This window comes from Bos mutus, chromosome 20 (genome assembly GCF_027580195.1).
Source record: "Bos mutus isolate GX-2022 chromosome 20, NWIPB_WYAK_1.1, whole genome shotgun sequence".
NCBI lineage: Eukaryota > Metazoa > Chordata > Mammalia > Artiodactyla > Bovidae > Bos > Bos mutus.
The window spans coordinates 350,426-377,372 of NC_091636.1; the positions used below are offsets into that span (position 1 = coordinate 350,426).

General features: G+C 47.2%; 1 protein-coding gene across 1 annotated transcript in view; it reads right to left on the bottom strand.

Annotated features, from left to right (window-relative positions):
* Nucleotides 1–26,947, bottom strand: part of SLIT3 (slit guidance ligand 3) — a 717,795-nt gene that overhangs the window by 168,141 nt on the left and 522,707 nt on the right. Inside the window, exon 7 of the mRNA XM_070357383.1 lies at nucleotides 5,682–5,753. Coding sequence (XP_070213484.1) covers nucleotides 5,682–5,753 — 72 coding nt within the window. The remainder of the gene's footprint in view (nucleotides 1–5,681; nucleotides 5,754–26,947) is intronic.

Below are 26,947 nucleotides of genomic sequence, written 5' to 3' on the forward strand. Positions count from 1 at the left end.
CTGTATCCGACTGACTAAATGAACCCATATCCCACCCAGAATATAATTTTTTTTGCTGAAAAATATTTGAATTTTTTTTTACAATTTTGTTTAAAAGTGATGAATTGTGATGTTATAATTTTCTTTTCATACTTCAGAGCCAATACTTTAAGGTCAAAGTCAGTTGCGCGAGGACAGAGACTGTGCCTATAATGGGCCCAGAGCAAATCTCACTTCTGAGCATCAGGTCCTGATGCTGTGGAAGTGAGCCTGGCTTCCTCGTAGGCTGGCACTCCAGGAGAGAGGGACAACAGGAGGGAAGGGGGAGGGGAGGAAAAACCCTAAGCTTGGGGGAAGGACCTCAGCGCTAAGGAAAGCAAGACATATGTGTATTCAACAAAGATGACTCCACTTTGTGCCAAGGACAGAGCAGAGCCTGGTGAAAGACCTAGAGTTGGTTATTCTTTCCTAAAGAGCATGAAGGGGAGAAGGGAATCCCTTTTCTGCACTGGGACCTGTTGGGAAATTGCAGCATGAGGGAAAATGATCTGTCTCCTGACCCATCAGTGAGCTGTTGAGAGAGAGAGGAATGGCCAGGAATACACCACCAGCTCTAAAGGCTACCTATGAAAATGGTGATGGTGGAACAGCTCTTGGTGACAAGGTGGAGCAGAGGTGGGCTACACTGGCACACATAGGCTGAGGCACCAGAGGTTTTTTTGTGTGTGCCTTTCAATGAATTTGGCTTTTACTGGGAAAGGCGGTTGCCCTCTTTGGCGCTGAGGTATGGAAGGTAAGGAAACAAGGTGGATCAATGCAAACAAATTCCCATCAGTTCCAATGAGAAGGAAGAGATCAATGAAACAACACAAATGAGATTTAGGTAAGTCAGATCCTTATTGAGCTGATAAATTTCTGGGATAATCAAAATGTCAGAGGTTTTCCTTTTGGAAGATTATATTAGGCTGTTTCTTCCTGAATCCCCACTGGCCAGTCCTAAGCCACTTGTCTTCTTAAGCCAGCTATAGATGGCCCTTACCCTTTTGTCTGTTTCTGTAGGAATTTCTCCTCTCCCAAGTAGGAACATGGAAAAGCGGAGACCCAAACTGTCTTTGAAGCCATATGAAGGCCCTTGTCAAAAGCCGAGGGGCATGGACGGGCTCAGGCCTCCCCTCTTGGAATTTTACCTGCCTGGAGAGCTAAGCTGAGCTGAGTCTTTCAAGATGCCTTTTACGTCACGTTTGGGAGATCCAATTGAGCAATATCATCCCAAACACTAATATTAAAAGAAAAGAATAATCATGATGATCTTGAAACTTGAGCCCAGACACGGCCAGGAGTATTCTTAATTTTCTTGAGTGAGGAAAGAAATGATTTTGATTACTTTCAGTAACTTTTGTGATGGTGATGATATAGGGGAGAGTGGCCTCCTGTGGCCCTTCAGCAACGTGAGAGCTCAGGTCTCCCCTTTCTCAACTCACCTGATGCCCTTCTGCTTTTGTTCCTAGAGCTTAGCTCTAGGAGGTCAGCTTCTGAGAAGAGCTCAGCTTCTGAGGTCAAAGTGTTGGAATCCGACATGGGCTCTGTGCTTTTTTGAGTTTGACCGTGGGCAGTGATTTAACCCTGGTTCTCGGTGTTACCAGGCTTCCCACATGATGCTAGTGGTAAAGAATCCGCCCGCCAATGCAAGAGACGTAAGAGACACAGGTTTGATTCCTTGGTTGGGAGGATCCCCTGGAGGAGGGCGTGGCAACCCACTCCAGTATTTGTGACTGGAGAATCCCATGGACAGAGGAGCCTGGTGGGCTATAGTCCATAGGGTCGCAAAGAGTCAGATATGACTAAAGTGACTGAGCACGCAAGCATGCATGCTCAGCGTTATCATCTATAAAATGGGAATATTAATGGTGCCTTCTTCCTAGAGCTGTTGTGAGGGTCAAAATGATCCACGAAAAGTGCTTAGGGATTTCCCTGGTGGTCCAGTGGTTAAGACTCCACGCTGCTAATGCAGGGATTGTGGGTTTGATCCCTGGTCAGGCAACTAGGATCCTGCATGCTATGCAGTGTGGCCAAAAGATTAAAAAACAAAAGTGCTTAGCGCTCAATTTGGGATACCATAAACTCATGAAGACATATTTGCTATTATTATTCTTACTGTACGGAGACTAGCTCCAGACTTCAGGCTCTTCTCAACCCAAGGTCCTGCCTGTACAAGGTTATCACCTCTTATCCACCAGAGCATCAAGGCAGCTAGATGGTTCCTGCCACTTGCTCTGTGGTCTCTTCCTGATGGAAACGCCATATTGCATGTTGGCAAAACCACCTTTACAGGAGATAAGGTGAATGAATACAAATGCCAATTTGTAGAAGGTGCCTTTTAGCCACAGACGCTAAATTAAATTTCCAGCAAATCCTTTTAGAGAGGGTCAGTGTTCATTTTCTATAAAATGTGGCTTTCTGAATTCAATATAAAAGCTTTCCTTTAGAAATCCCATTTATGACTTCCTTCCTCTCCCCTCTTCCCTCCTTCTTCACCACCAGCACACCCCCCCCCCATCCCCACCACGCTTTAATTACAGTGAAGGGGGATTAGTCAGCTCAGGTCTCCAGGGAGTTCTTTGCAGAGCCATCTCTGAAATTAAACTAAAGAGAAAATGGCAGCAGGCAGGGAGCAAAGAGAGCAGACGAGATTGATTGATTGATCTGAGCTCATCAGATGAGTGTTCAGGACCACAGGAAAGTATGACCACAGAAACAAGCAGAAGAAACTCTCCCGCCCCTCCCCAGCACCTACAACACCCACACAGAGCGCCCAACATCCAGACCTGGCCGGCTTCCCTGCCTCCCAGGGCCCCTCCCGGCTCTGACTGATTTTCCCACAAAAAAGTAACAGGAGAGGGAGTGGACATCTCAGAGGAGCAGCCCACAGGAGCTGGGCTGCTGGTTTCTGCAGGTGAAAGCCGTATTTCTTCTACTCAACCCACTGTCTGGGGAGATGCACTCCAAGGCTCACTTCCGCTTCCCGGCCGGAAGCCCCAGGCCATGCTCCATCTGTGGCTCACTCGTGGTTTGCTGTGGACTCCGAAGAGGCCTTGGAAGACCCCATGGTTTCTCCGGCATCATTCCCTTTTAAAAGGGAAGGAAGAGGATAGATTTTCTTGACTGAATTCTGCCATCCCAGGAGGGATCAAAGGAAGAAGCGGGGCACCATGATGGAACCTGAGCTCGGAGCCCCCTTCATATTGGGTGGCCAAAAAGTTCATGTGGAGTTTTCGTAAGATGGCATGGAAAAACTTGAATGAACTTTTTGGCTAACCCAATACTAAAAGGTCAGTGTTCATTCCAATCCCAAAGAAAGGCAATACCAAAGAATGCTCAAACTATCACACAATTGCACTCATCTCAAAAGCTAGTAAAGTAATGCTCAAAATTCTCCAAGCCAGGCTTCAGCAATACATGAACCGTCAACTTCCAGATGTTCAAGCTGGTTTTAGATAAGGCAGAGGAGCCAGAGGTCAGATTGCCAACATCTACTGGATCATTGAAAAAGCAAGAGAGTTCGAGAAACACATCTATTTCTGCTTTATTGACTGTGCCAAAGCCTTTGACTGTGTGGATCACAATGAACTGTGGAAAATTCTGAAAGACATGGGAATACAAGACCACCTGACCTGCCTCTTGAGAAATCTGTATGCAGCTTCAGGAAGCAACAGTTAGAATTGGACATGGAACAATAGACTGGTTCCAAATAGGGAAAGGAGTACGCCAAGGCTGTATATTGTCACCCTGCTTATTTAACTTATATGCAGAGTACATCAGGAGAAACACTGGGCTGGAAGAAGCACAAGCTAGAATCAAGATTGCTGGGAGAAATATCAATAACCTCAGATATGCAGATGACACCACTCTTTTGGCAGAAAGTGAAGAAGAACTAAAGAGCCTCTTGATGAAAGTGAAAGAGGAGAGTGAAAAAGTTGGCTTAAAGCTCAACATTCAGAAAACTAAGATCATGGCATCTGGTCCCATCACTTCATGGCAAATAGATGGGGAAACAGTGGAAACAGTGGCTGACTTTATTTTTGGGGGCTCCAAAATCACTGCAGATGGTGACTGCAGCCATGAAATTAAAAGACGCTTACTCCTTGGAAGGAAAGTTATGACCAACCTAGATAGCATATTCAAAAGCAGAGACGTTACTTTGTCAACAAAGGTCCGTCTAGTCAAGGCTATGGTTTTTCCAGTAGTCATGTATGGATGTGAGAGTTGGACTGTGAAGAAAGCTGAGCACCAAAGAATTGATGCTTTTGAACAACTGTGGTGTTGGAGAAGACTCTTGAGAGTCCCTTGGACTGCAAGGAGATCCAACCAGTCCATCCTAAAGAAGATCAGTCCTGGGTGTTCATTGGAAGGACTTATGTTGAAGCTGAAACTCCAGTACTTTGGCCACCTGATGCAAAGAGCTGGCTCATTTGAAAAGACCCTGATGCTGAGAAAGATTGAGGGCAGGAGGAGAAGGGGGAGACAGAGGATGAGATGGTTGGATGACATCACCAACTCGATGGACATGAGTTTGGGTAAACTCTGGGAGTTGGTGATGGACAGGGAGGCCTGGCGTGCTGCGGTTCATGGGGTTGCAAAGAGTCGGACACGACCAAGCGACTGAACTGAATACTAGCTAGTATTTGTTGCCTGGACACCATGACTCTCGGGGCTGACTCTCCTCTACTCCTGTGATGTAAATTCTGCTGAGGCTCCATCAACAGAAGAAAAGCATCAAGTACCAATCTCTTAGATCAGCAGAGTCCATTTGCAGAGAAACTTTCAAAAGAGTTTCTGGCTCAGTGAGGGGACCTTCCCAGGTAATAAAGGCACTAGACATGTTCTCGGTATGGGCTGTTAAGTGGGGATTTGCTTCTTGAGTACGTACTTTGGAGGGCTTGAGCCCACCCAACTCATTACAGATAAAGCATAACTGCATTCTGATACCAGAATATCATCCAGGGAGCAGGAAAGCATGGTGGGTGGGGACTAGGAGGATGGGGTGAAGGAGGAGATAAGACTCCCTCTCCTCCATTGATCAGTGTGCATGTGTGTGTGCTCAAAATTGCTAAGTCATGTCTGACTCTCTGTGATCCCATAACTGTAGCTCTCTGTCCATGGGGTTCTCCAGGCAAGAATACTGGAGTGGCTTGCCATTTCCTCCCCAGGGGATCTTCCTGACTCAGGAATGGAATCCATGTCTCCTGTGTCTCCTGCATTGGCAGGCAGGTTCTTTGCCACTGAGCCATCTGGGAAGCCCCCACCAGTCCCAGAGGGGAAAACAGTCGTAACCCTTGACAGTACAATAGAACGGCCAACAGTACAGGGCATGAGCTAAACAAATGATGAACCATCACACCTCTATTCTAATGGCAGCGTAACACTAACAAACTTTTCCAACCAGTGAGAAAACACAAAGATTTCCCCAGTCAAGGAAGATTCCCAGGGTGAAGAGAAATGAGCCGGCCCAGAGCAAGAAGGTGGAGAACCATGCATGCTCCGTGACCCTCCCCCAACACTAACACACCACTTAGTCAATAGCAGAGGGAGGAGGCATTTGGATGCAGGAACCGGGGGCAGTTTTACAAGCAGCCGAGAGTGCTGCCCCATGGGCCTCCTAAGGGCGGGAGCAGGTGGGGGAGGAAGCAGGGACCTCTACTCACAAGGTTCGAATCTTCGGCATGTGGTTGAAGCTGGTGACCAGGATGCGGCTGATGTTGTTGTTGTTGAGGGTGCTGCGGACAGAGAGGAGAAACATGTCAACAAAGGAGCATCATGGGAGGTGCCAGGATGCTTATGGATGGTGGGGGAAGGATGGATATGACTGCAAGAGGGACCATCCCTCAGCAGCCATGTGTCAAGCAGCAACCAGTGGATGGGGCTCCAGATGAGACGAGAATCTCTGTTTCCTTTTTACAGGTGGATCCCTCCTCCCCTCTGCTGCCCTCTTGGTACTTACTACCTGGAACAATAAGGCTGCCCTTGTGAAATCCTGTTGTGAGGGTTTCATTACAACGTCACTAATTCCCACAACTATAATACAAAACCAATTAAATATTGTCCTCATTTCAGAGAGAAGGAACCAGATACACAACACCTTGCTCAGTTACACATAACCCTACAGGGCAGCCTTTAACCTTGCATTATAGATGGGGGTCCTGAGCTTCAGAGAAGTGAAATCATGCTTCCAAGGATACACAGCTGTTAAGCTGTGGACACTGGATCTGAACCCAGCACTGTTTTTTAAAAAACGTATTTTTAATTGGAGGATAACTGCTTTACAATGTTGTGTTGGCTTCTACCATACACCAGCGTGAATCAGCCAAGGGTGTGCATAGTCTCCTCCCTCTTGAAGCTCCCTCCCACCTCCTCCTCCTCCATCCCAGCCCTCTAGGTTGACACAGAGCCCTGGTTTGAGCTCCCTGCCTCACACAGCAAATTTCCGCTGGCTGTCTATTTTACTACGGTAATGTAGATGTTTCCACGCTACTCTCTAAATTCACCCCGCCGTCTCCTTGCCCCACATGGCCCAAAAGTCTCTTCTCTATGGCTGTGTCTCCACTGCTGCTCTGCAAATAGGCTCATCAATACCATCTTCTAGATTCCAAACATATGTGTTAGTACACGATGTTTTTCTTTCTGACTTATTTCACTCTGTATAATAGGCTCTAGGTTCATCCACCTCATTAAAACTGGCTTAAGTGTGTTTCTTTTTATGGCTGAGTAATATCCCACCATATATATGTACCACAGCTTCTTTATCCATTCATCTGCCAATGGCCATCTAGGTTACTTCCCCACCCTAGCTATTGTAAATGGTGCTGCAATGAACCATTGTGAGTACATGTGTTTTTTTCAATTATGGTTTTCTCAGGGTACATGCCGAGTGGGATTGTTGGGTTAATGGTACTTTTATTCCCAGGTTTAAAGGAATCTGCATACTGCTCTCCATAGTGGCTGTATCAATTTACATTCCCGCCAATAGTGCAAGAGTGAACCCTGCACTATCTTGCTCCAAACTCCTTGCTCTGCCCATTACACACACTGCCTCACAAGATGCTATGTGGAGAGGTTATTTTACGAGTAGTTTCCAGGCATCTTCTGACTCTTCAAGCACATCCTAAGTGAGCCTGTGAGCTCTGTGGGGACGGGGATTAAGTCTCTCTCTTGCGAAGCCCCACGACCATGGATGGGGACTCCTCTGGTATCTTGGTGCATGGGGGAAAAGGGAAGAGAGGGATGTGAGCTCCATCAATGGAACAAAATGAAATAGAATGAAATCAGGCTATAGGTAACTATAGTCCAAGGCTTACCCTTCTAGAAGGACTTACTATGGGAGCCCAGGGAAGCATGGCAAAGGAAATGGCAACCCATTCCAGTATTCTTGCCTGGAAATCTCATGGACAGAGGAGTCTGATGAGCTATAGTCCATGGGGTTGCACAAAGTCAGACACAACTTAACAACTAAACCACCACCATCACAGGGAAGCATGGCAGCCAAGGAAGCCATCACGTGGCTGGAGGTGGAACGTGATGGAGCAGGAGGGCCTTTCTGGGTCAGTGAGTTGAGTGGCTATGCAGACAGAAGCAACCATCTGTGGAAAGACTGGACCTAGCTCTCAGCTCTCTGACCCACACCTCCCTCACTCTGGATCCCAAAGAGCAGGAGTTGGATCCAGCCCATGGTACACTCCTTGGTGACGGACCCTTGTTCCTGGGCTCCTCCAAGGTCACATCAGATACCCCCTCTCATCAGCCCCACTCCTCTTACGCTCTCATGGGACCCCACTGGCCCAGGAAGCAGCCTTCCCTGGAAAGGCTTCACTGGTTAAATGGACTTCTTTTGCCCTTGGCTCTTGATGAATACGTTATCTTACTCTTAGAATACCCTCTAACATTTTCCATCTTGTGTGTTACCACAGTCCATACATGGTTCAGATTGAGTCACATATACCCTAGTTGTGTGGTCTTGGGCAGATTATCACCATCACTTAGCCATAGACTCTTCACTGGCAGAAGAGGGCAGGCAATGGTATCTACCTCACAGGCTGGTGAAAGGCTTAGCAGACAGTATGTGCTTGGTAGGTGGAGGCTACCATTTAACTGACTGGTGGAGAGAACCTAGCCCTGTCGTGGTCATTCCTGTTTCCCTCACCCAACCCCAGACCCCAAGGGAATATAAACAGAGCTTTATCCTGCACACAGAGGCCCCTGTGCCCACCCCACCCAAGGGGTCTGCACAGATGCCTTCTCCCCTGGGGACCCTAGTCCACAGCAGGATTCCGGGGACCACATCCCCTTCGACCCAGGCTATTTCTCAAGGCCTTTGGCCAATAAGACCCAGAGGAAATCTATTTACACAAAGGCACAGAACCTAATACGTTTTCCTCCCTCCCCTCATATTTCTTCTGCACCTACTGGCATTCTTCTGGCATTCTTTCAGGCATTTGGTATTATGATAAAGTGGAATCAACCCAATTTACATTGCCAGCTTCAGCCCACTCAGGGAATTCATTAATGCATCAATTCTGACACCTGGCATTTTATGATCTTGAACCTATTCTGCTGCCTGTGGCTTATCTTTTCTATAGATGTGTGTGTGTGTGTTGGGGGTGTGTGAATCCATCCTATTTTCATCCACCCAGGAGATGTTCAGAATACGTCATCAGATAGGGCGCAAGAACTTGTCACTCCCATCAGACCAGGCCGTCCTGCCTTGACAGGGAGCTTCCCCGGAGTGAGGGTCATGCTTCCTATCCCACCCCTTCTCCAGCAGATTAGGAATGCCTCCGGGGTGGAAGCAATGCCTTCATCTTTCTTCTATCCATCCCAGAGTTCCAGGCTCCACACCTGGGGGAGACCTAATTAGAATCGTTGACTCACTAATCAGACAAAAATCTGTGTCCCCCTTATCTCTCAAAAGCAAAGAGCTCAAGAAGCCTTTGCAGAAAAGAGGCTGCCTTCCAAACATGCCCAGACACTCGACATCAGACTGAGTTCACAGCCAGCCCTAATTTAGCTGAATATACAGTGCAGTTATACACAGGACTTGGATTGTAACTGCATCCGGCAGGCGTCCGGCAGTGATGACTTATTAATGTATTACTACACTGATATTTAAATGTGAGCCGTAATGAGGGCAATAAAACATTTATGATAATAGCAATTATTCCAGAACTAAAATGACTAAACACAGTATTCAGACTTCCATGATTTGCTGGCCCAGGGACCTCAGAGGGTTGGTAACCTCTTGGACGTGGTTCTCCATGGAAGCTACAGTTTCTTTTTCCCTAATAAGCCCAGATTTATTTGATTTCCAATCTTGGTGGCTTTTGCCCATGCAGGCAGCACTCTCTGGTTCTTGTGCTTAGGTCCAGCAGCTGGCATTTGATGAAGGTGGCGTTATCATAACCCTGATGCAGAGGAGCAGAGTGGGGGCGTGTGTGTGCTCAGTCGCTCAGTTGTGTCCGACTCTTTGTGACTCCACGGCCTGTAGCCCACCAGCCTCCTCTGTTCTTGGGATTTTTCAGACAAGAATACTGGAGTGGGTTACCATTTCCTCCTCCAGGGGATCTTCCTGACCCAGGGATCGAACTCGTGTCTCCTGCATTGGCAGATGGATTTGTTACCACTGTGCCATCTGGGGAGCCCAAGAGTGGGTGAGCATGGCCTCAAAGGCAAAGCCTTTGTTAAGATTCTGACTCTCCTACTTACAAGCTGTGCAACCATGAATAAATTTTCTTAATCTTACTAGGTTTCCTCCCATTTAACATGCAGAAACTAGCAGCATTGATCTCATCGAGCTTTGTTGGTGGTTCAAGGAGATGGTTCTAATAATTGCCAACATTAACCAAGAGCTTATTGTAGGCCAGGCAGGTATTGGGTTGTGGGTTCTACTTGTACCATCTCACTTAATTCCTACAACCACCCGATGAGGCAGGCACTTTCTGTCATCTCCATGTCAAGGATGAGGCAAGTAGTGGTATCAGAACTTGACTCCAGAAATGATGCCCGTCTTCATTGTCTATTGCTGCTGTAACAGATTACCACACTTTCTACAGTTTAAAGCAACACAGACTTATCTCATACAGTCTAGAGATCAGAAGTCTGAAATGGGTTCATGGGACTGTGTTTCTTCTGGAGGGCTTTGAGGAGAATTCATTTCCTTGTCTTCTGCAGCCTGTGAAAGTGAAAGTTGCTCAGTCGTGTCTGGCTCTTTGCGACCCCAAGGACTACACAGTCCATGGAATTTTCCAGGCCAGAATACTGGAGTGGGTATCCTTTCCCTTCTCCAGGGGATCTTCCCAACCCAGGTATCGAACCCAGGTCTCCCTCACTGCAGGCGGATTCTTTACCAGCTGAGCCACAAGGGAAACCCAAGAATACTGGAGTGGGTAACCTATCCCTTCTCCAGGGTATCTTCCCGACCCAAGAATTGAACCAGGATCTCCTGCATTGCAGGCAGATTCTTATCCCTTGGCTCCTGGTTCCTTCCTTGTATCACTCCACCCTCTTGCTTCTGTTGTCACACCTCCTACTGTTCACTGCAATGTCCTGCCTCTTAAGAGGACCTGTCTGATGACATTTAGAGCCTGACAGGATAATCCAGCTCAGGATTCTTGGCCATATTTTCCAAGTTCCATTTGGCACATAAGTTCCTGGGATGAGAACACGGGACACTTTTGAGGGGACATTATCCAGCTAGCTATCATGACCTTGAAATTAGGCATGGAAAGTATACGCACACTGGCTTGTAGGCAATAATCAGTAACTATTAGCTATTATTTTTGTAGCCTGGGATTCCCTGATAGCTCAGTTGGTAAAGAATCCACCTACAGTGCAGGAGACCCCGGTTCGATTCCTGGGTTGGGAAGATCTGTTGGAGAAGGGATAGGCTACCCATTCCAGTATTCTTGGGCTTCCCTTGTGGCTCAATTGGTAACGAATTGCAATGTGGGAGCCCTGGGTTCAATCCCTGGGTGGGGAAGATCCCCTGGAGAAGGGAAAGGCTACCCACTCCAGTATTCTGGCCTGGAGAACTCCATGGACCAGTCCATGGGGTCGCAAAGAGTCAGACATGACTGAGCGACTTTCACGCTTTTGGTAACCTGTGTTTGGTCTTTTATGGTTTACTATGTACTTTCACATTCATCTTATTTGGTACTTGAAGCACTCTGCAGTTGAAATTATTATTCCCATCTTACCAGTGAGCAATTGGAGGCTACAAGAGATAAGAGACTTGCCCGGCACAGCAACAAGCTCCATGAGGATTCAGGACTGACTATTTCTTCTTTACATCACAATTTCTCCCAGCTTTCCCACTGCCTTCTGTTTTCAGGGCTAGTTTGCTTCTCCAGCAAAGACAGTCTCTGCCATCTCCCCTGAGGGACCCAAAGCTAGAATTCACTGCACAAGTCTACTATCGCCTCCTATTCTAGAAACCTTCTTGGAAATGAACCACAGAAAACATAAATGGTTTGATCTGACAAGGACCCGCCTGGACCCCCATTATATGATTGCCCACACTTAACCTATGGTGACCTCATCAGCCTCATCTTACTTACTTCCATCTCCTGGAAGAGTATTGCTAGTTCTAGAATGTAGCTTTAACCTCACTGCTCTGTTCTTATTGAGAAAATATGCTTTACCCTAAGTTGCCCCAGTTGGAAATTTTTCTCTAGGTGTGTGTTAGTTGTTCAGTCATGTCTGACTCTTGTGACACAATGGACTATAGCCTACCAGGCTCCTCTGGCCATGGGCTTCTCTAGGCAAGAACACTGGAGTGGGTAGCCATTCCCATCTCCAGGTAAATGCTGTCAATTCATTTGGTGTCAGGTTTCAAGCTCAAGTGCAGGGTCACATCAATTCTACGAAACTTCAGGACTGGCCCGGTCTCCCCTTTTTGCATCCTGACTAATTATTGAGTGGGCATTAGAGTATGAACCAGAAATAAGGCAATTTCCCTCCACTGGATCTAAAAGACAGTTGGTCCATCCAACTCGCATTTCTCTCTTATAAAGCCCTTGCTTGCCAAGCCCTGTATGCACAGTGTCTCTACTGAGCTTTAGCTGTGCTCTCTCCAGCCTCTCTTCTGTCGTAGTTGGAGCACCTAGGCCACACTAAAGTCACCTGTTTGGACAAGGCTCCTTCTGCCAATGGATCTCTCTTGCTTGTGAGAACTACAAAGGGAGCATTAAACATTTTTTCCAGGGACTTCCCTGGCAGACCAGTAGTTAAGACCCCCAAGGCAGGGAGTGTGGGTTCAAGCCCTGCTCAGGGAGCTAACATCCCACATGCCTCATGGGCAAAAAATAAAAACATAAAATACTAGCAGTATGGTAACAAATTCAATAAAGATTTAAAAAAACAAAACTTTTTTCCCAGGTCACTAGGAGATTTGCACACTTACTACTGCTTCTATTATTGTTGGTTAGCCACTAAGTCGTGTCTGACTCTATGCTACCCTGTGGATTGTATCCTGCCAGGCTCCTCTGTCCGTGGGATTTTCCAAGCAAGAATACTCAAGTGGGTGCCATTCTCTTCTCCAGGGGAATTCCTGATCAAACTTGGGTCTCCTGCATTGGCAGATGGATTCTTTACCACTGAGCCTGCAGGGAAGCCCTATAGTACAGGTTGCGCTAGTGGTAAAGAACCCACCTGCCAATGCAGGAGATGCAAGAGACACGGGTTTGATCCCTGGGTGGGGAAGATCCCCTGGAGGAGGGCATGGCAATCCACTCCAGTATTCTTGTCTAGAGAATTCCATGGACAGAGGAGCCTGGCGGGCTACAGTCCATAGGGTTGCAAAGCGTAGGGTATGACTGAGCAACTAACACAACACACCCTCACAAAGTCCGCGTTTGCCTGGGTTCCTCAGCTAGATACCGGGGCACTTCAGCAATGCAGGGGCTCCGAGGCACGATGTATGTATGAAGCAGTGGTACACACACCGGTCTGTTCCAGGGCTTGGTGAATCGCTACCTACAGGCCCATCTAATGCCACCTGCGTTTGTAAATACGGGTCTATCCATTTGTTTATTCACGTCTATGGCTTTCACATTACAGCAGCTTAGTTTCGACAGAGACCATATGGCCTAAAAGCCTAAAATATTTACTAATTGGCTTTTTATAAACCATGTTTGCTGCCCTCTGGCTGCTTGAAAACTGGGCAGTTCTGGTCCTGTCTTCGCCAAAGACTAGCGGTGATAAGTAAGATGTCACATAACTGCTTGGTGGGAAGAGGGGGGTGAGGTCAATGCCTTTCAGGTCTCAAAAACAAAAACTATAAAACAGCGGTAGGAAAGTCCCAGTGGCAAATGGTAGGGCTGGGATTCAAAAGCAAGGAGTCTAGGTGGTTCAGTGGCTAAGACTCCCTTGCTCCCAACGCAGGGGGCGTGAGTTCAATCCCTGGTCGGGGAACTAGATACCACATGTGCAACTAAAGGTCCTGCACGCCAGGATGAAGATCGAGGATTCTGACGGCTGCAACTAAGACCTGGTGCAGCTGTTAAAAAAAAAAAAGTGCCAGCAGAGTTGGTTTCTGGTGCTGCATCTCTTCGAGCAAAAACAAAAGCAAACATAAGCAAACATAAGCAGGCAGCCTCACCCTAGATCTACGCTTCTCCCTTCCCCCCCACGATCCTACCTGGAAGCTGGGTCGCAGTACTCCCAGAGCCTGCAATGCTGTGATGGAATCAGAGCCTAGAAGACCTTTTACAAGAGACAGAGTGGGGAGATCCACCTCTGGGTGGGCATGCAATGAACCTGGACAGTGGTTCTCCAAGTGTGGCCCCTGGGCTTGCAGCGTCATCTGGGAACTTGTTGCTGCTGCTGCTGCTAAGCCGCTTCAGTCGTGTCCGACTCTGTGCGATCCCAGAGATGGCAGCCCACCAGGCTCCCCTGTCCCTGGGATTCTCCAGGCAAGAACATTGGAGTGGGTTGCCACTTCCTTCTCCAATGCATGAAAGTGAAAAGTGAGAGTGAAGTTGCTTAGTCGTGCCCGACTCTTAGCAACCCCATGGACTACAGCCTACCAGGCTCTTCTGTCCATGGGATTTTCCAGGCAAGAGTACTGGAGTGGGGTGCCATTGCCTTCTCCGGGAACTTGTTAGAGATGCATATGTTCAGGCCCTGCCCCAGCCTCCTGAATCAGAAACTCTGGGGAAGGCCCAGCTTTGTGTGTTTCAATGACCAAGAGGATTCTTACATAAGCTCCAGTTGTAGAACCAGTGAACTAGGGGAAAGGCTAAGGACAGAGCCTTGACCTGAGTGTGGAGGGCAGCCTGTGGCTGCCCTGGGCCCAAAGGCCTCACGTGTGGACAGCATGAGGGAGCTGGGCCTCTTCCTGTTTAGGAGGAAGTCCAAGTTCTGAAATAGTATGCAGCCCTCAACGGAGGTGGCTGTGATCACTCTTAGAGAGGTCCAACTTGATTTTTGTCCCTGGCTTCCCACTGGTCTCTGCTGGGTGCTAAAATGTGGCTCTCCCAGCGTCACGAAAGATAGCAATCTTTGATCTGGAGGAGCTCAGTCCAGCTGCAGCCACACCACCCTGGCAATTTCTTAATAAGGCTGACATTTACCTCTGTCTCCTCTGATCAGGCCATTGCTTTATCAAGCTGTGCTTTCCTGGCTCTGGGTGTAATCTGCATGTTGTGTGTCCATAATACTATGTAATTGGCTCTAATGCAGCAGTATTAACTGCAAGCATGTACTACATAATTTCAGGATCAGGCATCCACAGTAAGTACCAAGCTTTCTAGGGTGCTCCTGGAAACCCTCCTCTTCCCCTCTGCACAGGTGATCCAGAATCCTAGAGTCAGACAGATCCTCTTGGTAGCTTTGTCCATTCATCTCCTGTCTCGGGGCAGGTTGACTTCTTACGTCTAGATAAATAAGGTGGCTCCCTCATTAAGGAAGGGCTTCTCTGGTGGCTCAGCAGTAAAGAACCCACCCCTGCAATGCAGGAGCTTCAGGAGACTCAGGTTCGATCCCTTGGTTTGGAAGATCCCCTGAAGGAGGGCATGGCAACCAACTCCAGTATTCTTGTTGGAGAATCTACGGACAGAGGAACCTGGTGGGCTACAGTCCACAGGGTCGGAAAGAGTCAGACGACTGAAGCAACTTAGTATCTGTGCACGTACTCCTTAAGGATCCCTAGGAAGAAGAATTTTGGTGGGTCAGCAGCAGCCATAGCTATGGTCACAGGACATCTTTTTTAAGTGACCCTTGAGATTCCTTGACTTGTACTTACCAAGGTGGGAGCCCAGCAGCCAGCACTCTAAGCCCGGAAGATGTAACTACTTCTTACAGGGCCTACATTGAACTCACAGGGACAGGCACAACCAAGGTAGGCAGAATCATTTCCTAAAGAGCAGCTGAGTGCAAACACATAGAGGATCTAAAGCAGCCTCAGTTTCACCCCTCTCTCCTTGCCTGAGCCAGAAAGAGGAAAGATGTGAGCCCCCTAGAGCCTCCTTTTGTGGCCCACGTGCTACTGGAACCCCTCTGTGCTCTTCATGCCCCACGCCAGCTGTTCAGATATTTCTGCACAGGGTATGGCCACAATGTTTGCACCCACTGGGGGGCGCACACTGGGCCTACAGAGGTTGACAGAGGCATTCCCAAGCCTCTCCCCCCAGCCTAGGGTCCCTCTCCAACTGCACTGACTCAATCACTTTGTTTGTTTCTTTGTTTTCAGTTTGTTTTTTGGCTGTGTCACATGGCAGGTGTGATCTTCGTTCCATGACTAGGAATTGAACCCAAGTCCCCTGGATTGGAAGCACAGAGTCTTCATCACTGGGCCACCAGGAAAGTCCCAGGCTCAGTCATTTTTGAATGAAGCTCCTTAACTGTTTTCCTCCTATCAAGTCTGAACTTGCCTTTCTCCACCAGCTACCCACTGCTCTGATTTGGCTAGAGGCTCTGGGAAATTCCAGAAATCAAGAAGAATATTATAACACATCATTTGAAAAATCTAAATTGATGTTACAGATTCCCCCATGAACATTCTGCTTTCCTCCAATGAGCTGGACTAGTAAAGGATATTGCTTTGAGGTGAGCTTCCAAAGATCTTTCAATAAAGATGTCCACAATAACAGCAATACTGATGTTACTGATCATGTTTTTGCTCTGTGCACACATTATCTCATTTAATTCTCCCAACAATCTGAGATCCTCTTGCCATTTCCATTTTGGATCCTAAAAAGATCAATGAACTCTACCTGATCATGTTAAGTATGGAGTTGTAGAGCCAATATTCAAATCCAGGAAAGCGTCACACCAGACCAGACTGTATTTTTCATCATTACACAAAACTGCCTCTTACAGGATTGTCTTCGACAGACATCAGCCATCCAATTTCCCCTGCTGTCCCGAGGAGGAGATGAATCATACGTGTTAGTGGTAAACTCAGTCCTTCCTGGCTTCAATGTGGCAGGGACTTTGGTGTTTGACTTGCTATCAAGGCTGCTCATAGCAACAGCATCACCTAACTCTCCTCTGGTCCAAGGAAAACAGTAGTAGGGGCTTCAGAGTGTGTCTGCACGCATGCTAAGTCGCTTCAGTCGTGTCCGACTCTTTGCGATCTTACGGACCATACCTTGCCAGGCTCCTCTGTCCATGGGATTCTTTAGGCAAGAATACTGGAGTGGGTTGCCATTTTCCTCTCCAGGGGATCTTCCCAACCCAGGGATCAAACCTGCGTCTCCTGCATTGGCAGGCATGTTCTTTACCACCAGCACGACTTGGGAAGCCCAGAGGCTACAGAGAAGAGAGGAGAATCATGGCTCAACAGCTTCCAAGGCTCAGGCTTGGCTGACAAGTCTAAGTGTTGCTAAAAGTCACCCTGACTGTTGGATTGGCTAACAGATTTTTCAGAGCACCCTGAAGAACCAAGAGACCAGTCCTGCTCCTTGAGCAAAGCTCATCCTTGGTCTGCTAGGAGCAGACAAGGAGTCTCTGAGGGCAGATGGGGCAGGAGGAATGAGAGATGGAGGGAGAGAGAAGAGGGATGAGGGTAAGAAGCTATCTTGCTTATGGTACCTTCTCTCCTGGACTATCCTGGGTGCTGCCTATTAGTGACTTCCTTCGTCTCCCTGCGGACCGTTTAAATTAAAGCTCATAACCATTGTGTGGGCATATAATGAAAACAACTGATGCTGCACTGATTAGTCCATTACTCTCAACTGTTAGAAAACATAATGACCTCACAAGGGGCCTTATTCACTGACGTATAGCAGTCGGGCTCTCATTTGACACCTCAAATTAGCAGCCAAAGCAATAACAGCTGGGGTTTTTGTCTCAATATTTGTACCCGACTCTAAAGTGATTTGGCACCGGGCGAGCGTTATTTTTAAACACAGAGCTCTCACAGCCAAGTAACATTTTAAATGGTCTCCAGGTGTCATGTAAAACCTACAAAAATAAATAAAAACAATCAGCTTCCAATTAGGGCTTTTGATGATAGGGGTTCCTTAACAAAAGGGCTTGTCTTTGGTTCTGGCTTCATTATATATTCATGTTACGACAGCAGAAACTCATCTCCTTCTACCCAGCGGAGCCTCGGTGTTAAAAGGAAGAAAAAGATGCCAGTAAAATAAATAGAAAAAGTGGGAGAGCAAAAGAGAAAGACGAGTCTTCGAATCCCACCACTGCTCAATCAGATGCTGGTGGTATAAGTAATCGGGATGCTCCGGTGTTTTTGGTTCCTGAATTCTGAAGAACTCCTTACTCATTTATTGAGATCACCATGGATCCCGCCTCGTGGTGATGCAGAATGATTCAACTGCCGCCCAGTGACCTAGCGAATTGTAAAATGTGCCTTAAACGACCCTGGGAATGAGATGGCCCTAGTCCCCTAATTCTGTTTCATCATCTATAAACTGGGAACCGGGACCATTAATCTTGTCTACTACATTATTTAGAAACGCCACAGTTTCCGGTGTGCAAGATATCTGTGGGGGTGAAGAAATGACCTCCAACTTACATAACTGGACAGGTGAGTTTGTAGCTGAGAAGGAGAGAAGCAGACAATTCCACCTCAGCTGCATTTGAGCAGGGACAGGAAGAAGGGGCAAAGCCTTCAATACCTATGAATGTGTACAGTAAGAGACATGTACACTCAGAGAAAGCAGAGGGCGCATCTGGTTTACCCCTCCCGCCTGCTCCCCACCCCCACCCACGGCGCTGTGTAGGCAGGACCTAGCTCTGTGTTTGGTACCAAAAAGGACTCAAGTATTTACTGAAGGAATGGATGAGTTTCCAAATGCGAAGGATCATGCTTTTGGCATCTTTTGGTAAAAAAATAAATCTCCACTCTAAACAGCCTTCTGGGCTGACCCCAGAGTACAAAGTCAGCTGCCTACAGGAGCAAGGCTTGACATCGGAGGAAGGGGACTGTACGGGACCGTGTAAACGCAACTTTTCTACCCAGGGCCATCACTTCTCATCTCCAAGGACTGCCGCCATGCTGGGAAGTGGGTGCAGCGCTGCCAGTAAGCCAGACATCTAGAATTTTTATATGAAATCTCCTTATTCCTTGGTCCATATTGATGACCAACTCTCCTTAAGGAACAAAAGTCACAAATGAAACATACCTGGGGGCTGGTGCAGGGGCCAGTTTTCAGTCTCTGAACCAAACAGATTACTTCAACAATTTGAATCAAACATATATTTAACACCTAAAGATCACATATGGGCTATATAAATCAATCAATCTGTCAATGTATTTTTAACGGCATCATGGTACTGTGTGATTAAAGCCTTCTTCCTATACTGCATTTCCGGTAGGGCAGTCACTAGCTAAGACACACTCCAGGAACCTACTATTTTGAAACCAACTATCTTTAAATGGTTGAAACTTATTCAGTGCTCCCTCCTCCACCCACCGCTATCCTCACTGAGGATAATTTACACTGTGAGCTATTTGGGCTCAAAGATGGGTAGGGGTCACTGATGCTGACTCACAGGGCCCCGGGCATGCCCGCTAGCTGGGATCATAATGCAGAATTTGATGTCTCCCTAGGCTGCCCTCTGACCAGGGTGGTCATCTCCCAAGCACTGGCTGTAGGACTGGAAGACCCTAGAAAGGGAGGGTGTGGTCCCCATGTTGAAGGTAAAATGTTCCCTCTGGCAAAATGCTGGAGATTAAGGGATGATGGGATGGACAGGACATACTGGCTGGCTCCACTAATTTTTGTTTCCTGCCTGCTAAAAATAGAGAAAGCGCTTCTTGGATAGATGGCAACACACTGCATGAGATAAGAGTCAACAGACCCCATTTTCTGGCCTGGTTCTTCTGTGAAACTTTCTCATGGCTGTGGGCAAGCTGCTTAACCATTCTGGGGTGTTTCCCCCACCCCACCCCCCCACCCCCTCTTCAAATGAAGTGGTAGGACCAGCTGACCTCCAAGGTCTTTGCAGCCTACAGTTCCACTCTCCAATTTACTTCGGCTGATTCTGGGTCTACAATGGTATTTCTGGAATGGGAATAGATTTCTAGAAGGCAGTGGGAAGGACTGTGGATACCCAGAACTGTCCAGATCTGCCTAAAGACAGGACATCTGGCCAAACTCTGAAAGTCATAACCAGCCCCCACTGTGCAGCATTTGAAAACATATAGTTGCATGGGTCGGGGCAGAGGTGTCGGTTCCTTTTCTTTGTCTCTCTATGCAGATACCAGGCTCAACTTTTGCAGGGTTAATGGGCTTGCCTGTCACATCTCCACTTATGTATGGAGCAGGGATGAGTCTGGAGTGATTTTCCTATCCAGTTGACTTTGCGGAAGTCACTTGAAGAGTGGAGAGAAGAGAATAACTGGGATCCAGGAACTAATTCACGCAGAGAGGGTTTTGCTTTGGTGGGAGTCAGTTTTCATAACCATACTCCTGGGTTTCAGTGAAAATGGGTCTTTTAGGGGTATAAGATCCAGATGTTTAAATTAAGAACCAGCAAGGGCAGAGTGGGGGGGGTGGGGGAAGAGGGAAGTGGTAGATATTTCAAAGTATCTAGCTTCAGAAACGGAGAAGGCAACGGCACCCCACTCCAGTACTCTTGCCTGGAAAATCCCATGGATGGAGGAGCCTGGTGGGCTGCCGTCTATGGGGTCGCACAGAGTCGGACACGACTGAAGTGACTTAGCAGCAGCAGCAGCAGCAGCTTCAGAAAATACACCCTTTAACCATTCTGCTTATTAATGGATGTGAAATGGCTCCAGGGGTTCGAGTCAGGCAGGCAGGAAAACATGCATGGTGGGAGCTATGCAGATCTGCAGAGGGCATGCCCTGTCCAAATGCAGTTCTTGCCACTCAGCTTCAAGCCTGCACTCTTCGATAAGGTAGCCACAAGCTAAATTTGGCAATTTAAATTGAAATCAAGGAAAATCAAGTGAAGCTAAACACTTAGCTTCTCGGTTGCACTAGCCACATTGCAAGTGCTCAAGAGTCACATGTGGCTAGTGGCTACCTACTGGACAGCTCAGATATGGAGCAATTCTTTCATCACAGAGGGTCCTTTAGGGGACAATGCTGCTTCAGACCATCACAGCCACATGTCCACCCAGGGTGGATGCAGCTTCTAAATATTCAAGGGAAACTGAAATTATTTCAATAAAATTACCCAAGATTTAAGTGTTGGGAACTAATTCCATTTTTCTTTAAACATTGGAAAGACCAAAAAAAAAAAAAAAAGAAAAAATAAGAAAGCTCACATTAGCAGGTCTGATTCAGCCAATGAATAAAATAGAGCTGATAGGTGGGATCCTTAAAAGACAATGGGTGCTCCAGAGCTTTTCTACAGTGAATCCAAATCTGGTCTTAGAGAAACAGGACCATTATTCCCTCCATCCCCGCTCCTCACCATCCGTTACTCGTAAGTGCCTTCAAAAATAGGAAACGAAAGCTCAGTACAAGGTAAAAACTGAGAGAGAGCTCTGATTCTCCACTACTCTGTGTCCTTGTCTTCTCCATGCCCTCCTCCCCTCCACAAACTGACAGGAGGGATCAATTTCCTGCTTGGCTCTTAGAACCCAGTTCTGTAGAGTAACGGACCCTCAGCCATAGGGAAGCCAAGCCATCCAATATTTTTCACACCCTGGGTGGAAGTGGTAGCATCAGTCATAGGCAAGTTCAACTCTACAAGGGGACTCAAAAGCTAATAAGCAGAAAGATACTAAAGATGCTCAAACACTGGCTACCAAAGCCACTGTTGGCAGCTGGGACATGGAGGAAGCTCAGAGTCTGAGCATCCACACGGGAGCACCTTTTCAAGACAGAGGCAAAGCTCTGTTTGGGGAGAGAACTGACTCCTAAGTGTATCTGGCAGCTCTGAGGCATTCCCCCACCAGCCACTTGCTACTGAGAGAAAAGCCTCTGGAATCTTTTTTCAAAAATGCAAAGGTATTTTCCCATTTTGTTTTAGATGGGACAAAGCAAACCAAAAGGCTGCTCCCAAACTTGGTTTGTCAAACCAGAATATTAGCTCCAAGACCTGGTGGCTGCATTACACAGGGACATAGAGACTGTCCTCACTCCCCAAGGACAGAGAGACTTCCGTTACCGGATTCCACCGAAGCGCTGCTCACAGAAGATGCTGACATTGGGGGTCCTGCTGACTCAGAACCTCCGTGGGTGAAGAATGGCTCAATGATCTTCACTATAGACTCTTAACTCAGGAACGAACACCACGACACTTTAAATTCAGACACTAGACTAGCCTTTAGTGAACAGGAAAATGAAGTAAAGTGGAAACCACAAGAACTCCTCAGATTCTGGTTACTTTTAAAGTGCTGTTTATTTAAATGGAAAATATTGTCTCTACATTTCAAAGAAAGGGTCACTGTTTCCTTAGTCTTATGTTCTCAAAACCAAGCTTGTCATTTTAAGAGCTTGACTATGATCCAGGTCCCAGGCTGGGTGAAGTGCATTTATGGGAAACCCAGTTCCCTTCCTAATACCCTGGGGGTTGAATAGAAGTTACCAATGTTTTCATCAGGGTACAATTTTAATCCTGATTGCCTCCACAAATCACAATTTGCAGCACAATACCAAAAAATCATATTCCGGAGATTTTTAAGACTTTCATTAAGTGATGACAGTTCTATATTCAAAGCTATGTCATGACTAAACACCGTGATTCCTAAGGCTGTTGAAACAAGTGTTTGCATCTCCCAGAGAAACCCAGGTGAAATAGTTTGCAAATAAAAGAAAATGAATCTTGTCTCTGTTAGCACCAATTTTCACTGTGGCTCTAATTTTGTTCATTAGTAAAAAGAAAAAAAAAAGGGGGGGGAACCCCACTTAGCTAAAGGACTAGAAAACCAAAGGTAATGAAGAAATGTGTGCTGTTTCAGAAAAAAATACTATTGAACACACTGTTCAACATCGAAAATAATTCTGGGACAACCACAATCTTAGTTCCGTTCAGGACACAGGTAAAACAGAGACTCTAGAGACTGGGGCGGGTAAGCTTCAAATTCAGTTAATTACAACTGGCCCTCTGCATCCATGGGTGATGCATTTTGGGTTTAACCAACAGTGTACTGATCCGGGGATCTGGGATCCACAGGATAAGGCACCAGGGGATACAGACAGCCGATTGTAATTTCAACTCAATTTGATTCCATGAACTTTAACTGACCACCAGGCTTGTGCAAGGCAGTGAACAGTATAGGAATATCCTCCAACTATGATTTTTATGAGTGTCCTGATGGGGTATCTGTTAGACACACACCTGAGGTTATCTCCTTTAATCCCTAGCCTAAGGATTGTTATTAATGCTTCTCTTTTGAAAGGAAATGAACCCCAAACCACTTAACTTGGGTGGAGCTGATTTGGCAACCAGTCGGGTGGGAGGACTGAAATGCCCCCCAACCCCACCCCAGAAGAGCAGCCTTTTCCTCCCGCCTCCTTGTCTGGGCAGTCTCATGTAATGGGATGTGGTGCTGAATAAAGTGATGTCATAGGTTCGGATCTGAGCACCCTAGGAGTCAACTTCTCAAAACGAAAGTCTGCAGTTCCTGAATTATTCTGGGCTACAGAGAATAACCTCACTAATACACATAACTGCTTCTCTTGTATGTGTGCTCTGGGATGTATTTTTTAACTCTAATTTCTTGTGTGTAGCAGAACAATTAAGTGCAGGGGGTTTGATACTGGAAGAATAATTCCCTTCTTGTACTTGTTCACATCACCCTGGGACAAGTTGTTCAACTTCTCTAAGCCTCAGTTTCCTCACTGGTAAAATGAGGAGATTACCAAGATCTACCTTGGAAGGCTGTAGAGAGGGGTTATGTAAGATGCTGCATTATAATGTTTTATCACAGTGCCTGGAAGGTAGCAGGTGTTAGAACATGGAGACTATCATGGTAATTATAGCAGCTATAATGCCTAATAATTCCTGTGCTACCCTTTCATTATACAATGCATCAGCATATTATTATTATTCGTTCATCAGAGCATCTGTCCACACCCAGAGGAAGCTCTTTGGAAGTGGAGGACACACCACCACTTGCATTAAGTTATGGGTTTTCAGAATTGGACCAACCATGTCCAGAGATGTCCCAACACCCAGTGCCCAGCACCCCTCGGCCAGGACCACCACCCTCTGCTAGGAGAGTGAGCACATCCTGATCTGAGTATCAGGACTACTCAGATTTCTTTTACTGTCTTCTTCTTATATCAAAAAAAGGACTTTCTTTCTGTATCTACAAGTAGGGCTCAGGGTCAGGCAACGTCATATTTGCCCAGAGGTGGCCAAATTAGGACTGCACTAAAAGTCTAGTTAATTCCCATCATTGCGTTAACTCTTTTCTTTAAAGGGAGCTCATTACCCAGGCTAAAAGACTCTCATTTCTCTAACGGGAGCTCATTACCTGGGCTGACGCTGGGCTCTAGGGAGCAAGGAATAGAGTGGGAGGCTTTCCTCTCTTGCTTCTCATGCTGTGTGCGCATGTGCATGCTAGGTCGCTTCAGTCGTGTCCAGCTCTTTGCGACCCTACGGACTGTCGTCCACCAGGCTCTTCTGTCCACGGGATTCTCCAGGCAAGAACACTGGAGTGGACTGCCACGTGTTCCTCTGGGGATATTCCCGACCCGGGACTGAACTCATATCTCTTATGACTCCTGCATCGGCAGGCAGGTACTTTACCACTAGTGCCACCTGAGAAGCCTGTATAAACCCAATTACAACTGCTTTACAATCAAAGGGGATCTGGAAGCAAGTTCAACTCCTGAGAAGAACTTCCTGGCAGATGAGGCATGAGGCATCCCAGCTGGCTTCCGAGGCGCCCTTGTTCAGTCTGGGAGTCCTGGACTCCCCATCACTTACTCTGTCTGTGCTTGTCTGATCAGCAATTCTGATAAGCTCTCACCTTTAGTTTGATCCACCAAAGCACCTGGTCATTTAAAGCTTTACTGTCCTTGGCATCTGGCACAATGCTGGCACATATCCTTGCTTTTTGGATGGATTAAAGCAGGGGCGTGTAGGTAACTGAAATGGGGGGAGGTCAACAGGAAAGTGGAGGCTATACACACCCCATCTAAGGAGGGTATGTGCTTTTCAGTCTCAACTGATTGTCACAATGCAGATGTCCAGGCCAGAGTTGCCAATGCTTCTGCTTCACCGAAGTCCAAAGCTGGAATTCTGGACGTTTACAAAAAATTGCATCAATTTTCAATATGAAATGCTAATTTAAAATGGTAAAAACACTCTTAGGATGAAAAAGAAAACCTCATTTGTGACCAAAATGTAGTCTGTCATCTAGTTTGCAACCTTTGGTTTCAAGAGAGTTGATTAGCAGATTGTGGGAGGGAAAACTTCAGTCCATGATAGAATCAAAGAATGATTCTGCTTTCAGCTCTGCTAAATGGGGCTTCCCTGGTGGCTCAAACGGTAAAGAATCTGCCTGCAATGCAGGAGACCCAGGTTCGATCCCTGGGTTAGGAAGATTCCCCTGGAGAAGGAAATGGCAACCCACTCGAGTATTCTTGCCTGGAGACTTCCATGGACAGAGGAGACTATAGTCCATGTGGTCACAAAGAGTCAGATAGGACTGAGCGACTAACACTTTTACTTTTCACTTCAATCTGCTACGTAATATAAAACATTTAATGATAGGGTTTGAAAAGACAACTGTGCCTAGGATCCCCAGACTTACCAGAGGAGTTCTTCTGTATAGCTGAATTTCTTGGGGGTGCCTACTGTGAGCAAAGAACATGGAATCAGGGGTCCGGAGACCCAGGTTCTAGTTCTTTGCTACTGCCAAGTTGCTGTTGCCCTGGACAAGCCAAGGTAAGGGCTAGGACTAGGGGGAGGGAAGTGGGGCGCCCAAGGTAAAAATGTTAGAAGGCATGGGCCTCACTCTAGTCCTGATCCTGCTCTCAGCCTCCCCGTGCCTTATCTCAACAGTAAGAGGTCATCCTGGAGACACCGAAGGTCTTTGCAGAGCCAGCCTGTGATGATATCACTGAACTTCCAAAATTGGTAAGTGACAGAAAGGCGAACGAGGCTTTCAAGACAGCACACACTGGTTATCGAAAGACCTGTCAGATCGATGTGAGATTTGGCCAGTACAAGTGCTTTATCAAGGGCAGACCACTCACTGAAAGTGTCTTGGGGATGCGTTCCTAGCATTTTGGCAGCGTATCTACCAAACTTCTGATCTGCTACGTTTGTCTTCTGGCTAGGAGACAATGTCTGAGAATCTTTTCTCCCATAGTACTGTTGAAAAAAATTTAAATATTTGATTAGCTAGGTTGTTTTTTGTTTCATTTTCCCCTACTCATTTTTTTTTCCATTCAATATTTTTTCTGATTTTTTTTTTTATATAAGATGGCACGTAGGGCAGAGAGGAGCCTGGTAAAACTGGTGACATGCCTGGCTGTCCTCAGCCTAGCTGGCGGGGGTCTAGACACCCAGGCTTAGAGTCCCTCCAGAAATGATTCCTGGCCAGCCAGGGAAACGCGGTCTTGGCATATTCGACTGTGGTTTACAGACGCCTTACCCAGAGAAAACTGAAAACCGAGGACGTGAACCGCCAAGTGTACAAACCCGCAGAAATTAGCGGTCTATGATTTGGGTAACAGAAGGGCGTCTAAAGGCGAGGTAACAGAAAGTGAGGTCCCTCAACTAAGAAACGGAGCAGGAGCGAGGGCCAAAATCGATCGGTGACGCCCAGCAGTGAGGAGAAGTTGTCTCTGGGACTCAAATGTAAGTCAGTGAAAGAGCAGGATGGTTTTTTCCCCTGTGAAGTTGAGTTACCTTCAGCTTTATGGGGACCCATCCCTGGGTAAAGGGAATGACAATCTCAGAAGCTGTGGGAGGCTCCGGAGTTCTCCTCAGCAGGACCCTGAGGCCCTGGGAGCTCCCCGAGACCAGCTCTCGGGGCCAGTTCAGACCACCGAGGCACACGCTGGCCCTGCCTCAGCGGGCCAACACCCGAGAGCCGTAGTAACACATATTCTGCTGCTTGCTAGTTAGGCGGTTACTTGGCTGGCTCTGAAATAGGTACCCTCTGTGAAAAAGAAGGCGACAGTAAGTTTGATGGAGGGGTGGTGAGAATGCAGAGAGATAACGGATATAAGCACCACCTTCAGTGTCGGTCCCAGGTGGCTTAGCAGTAAAGAACCCGCCTGCCAGTGCAGGAGACGGGGGTTCGATCTCTGGGTCAGGAAGATCCCCTGGAGAAGGAAATGGTGACCCACCCTGGTATTCGTGCCTGGAGAATCCCATGGACAGAGGAGCCTGGCGGGCTACAGTCCATGGGTCGCACAGAGTCGGACACGACTGAGCGACTCAACCACAACCACCAGTAACCACACACTGAACGCCAGCTATCATCACTCGCCTTAGGGTGCCTTCTCCCTCCCCTTCCTGGCTGCCTGAGAAGGAGAGGCCGGGGGCTCTCTTCCTTTGTGTACCGTACTCTGCGCTGGAC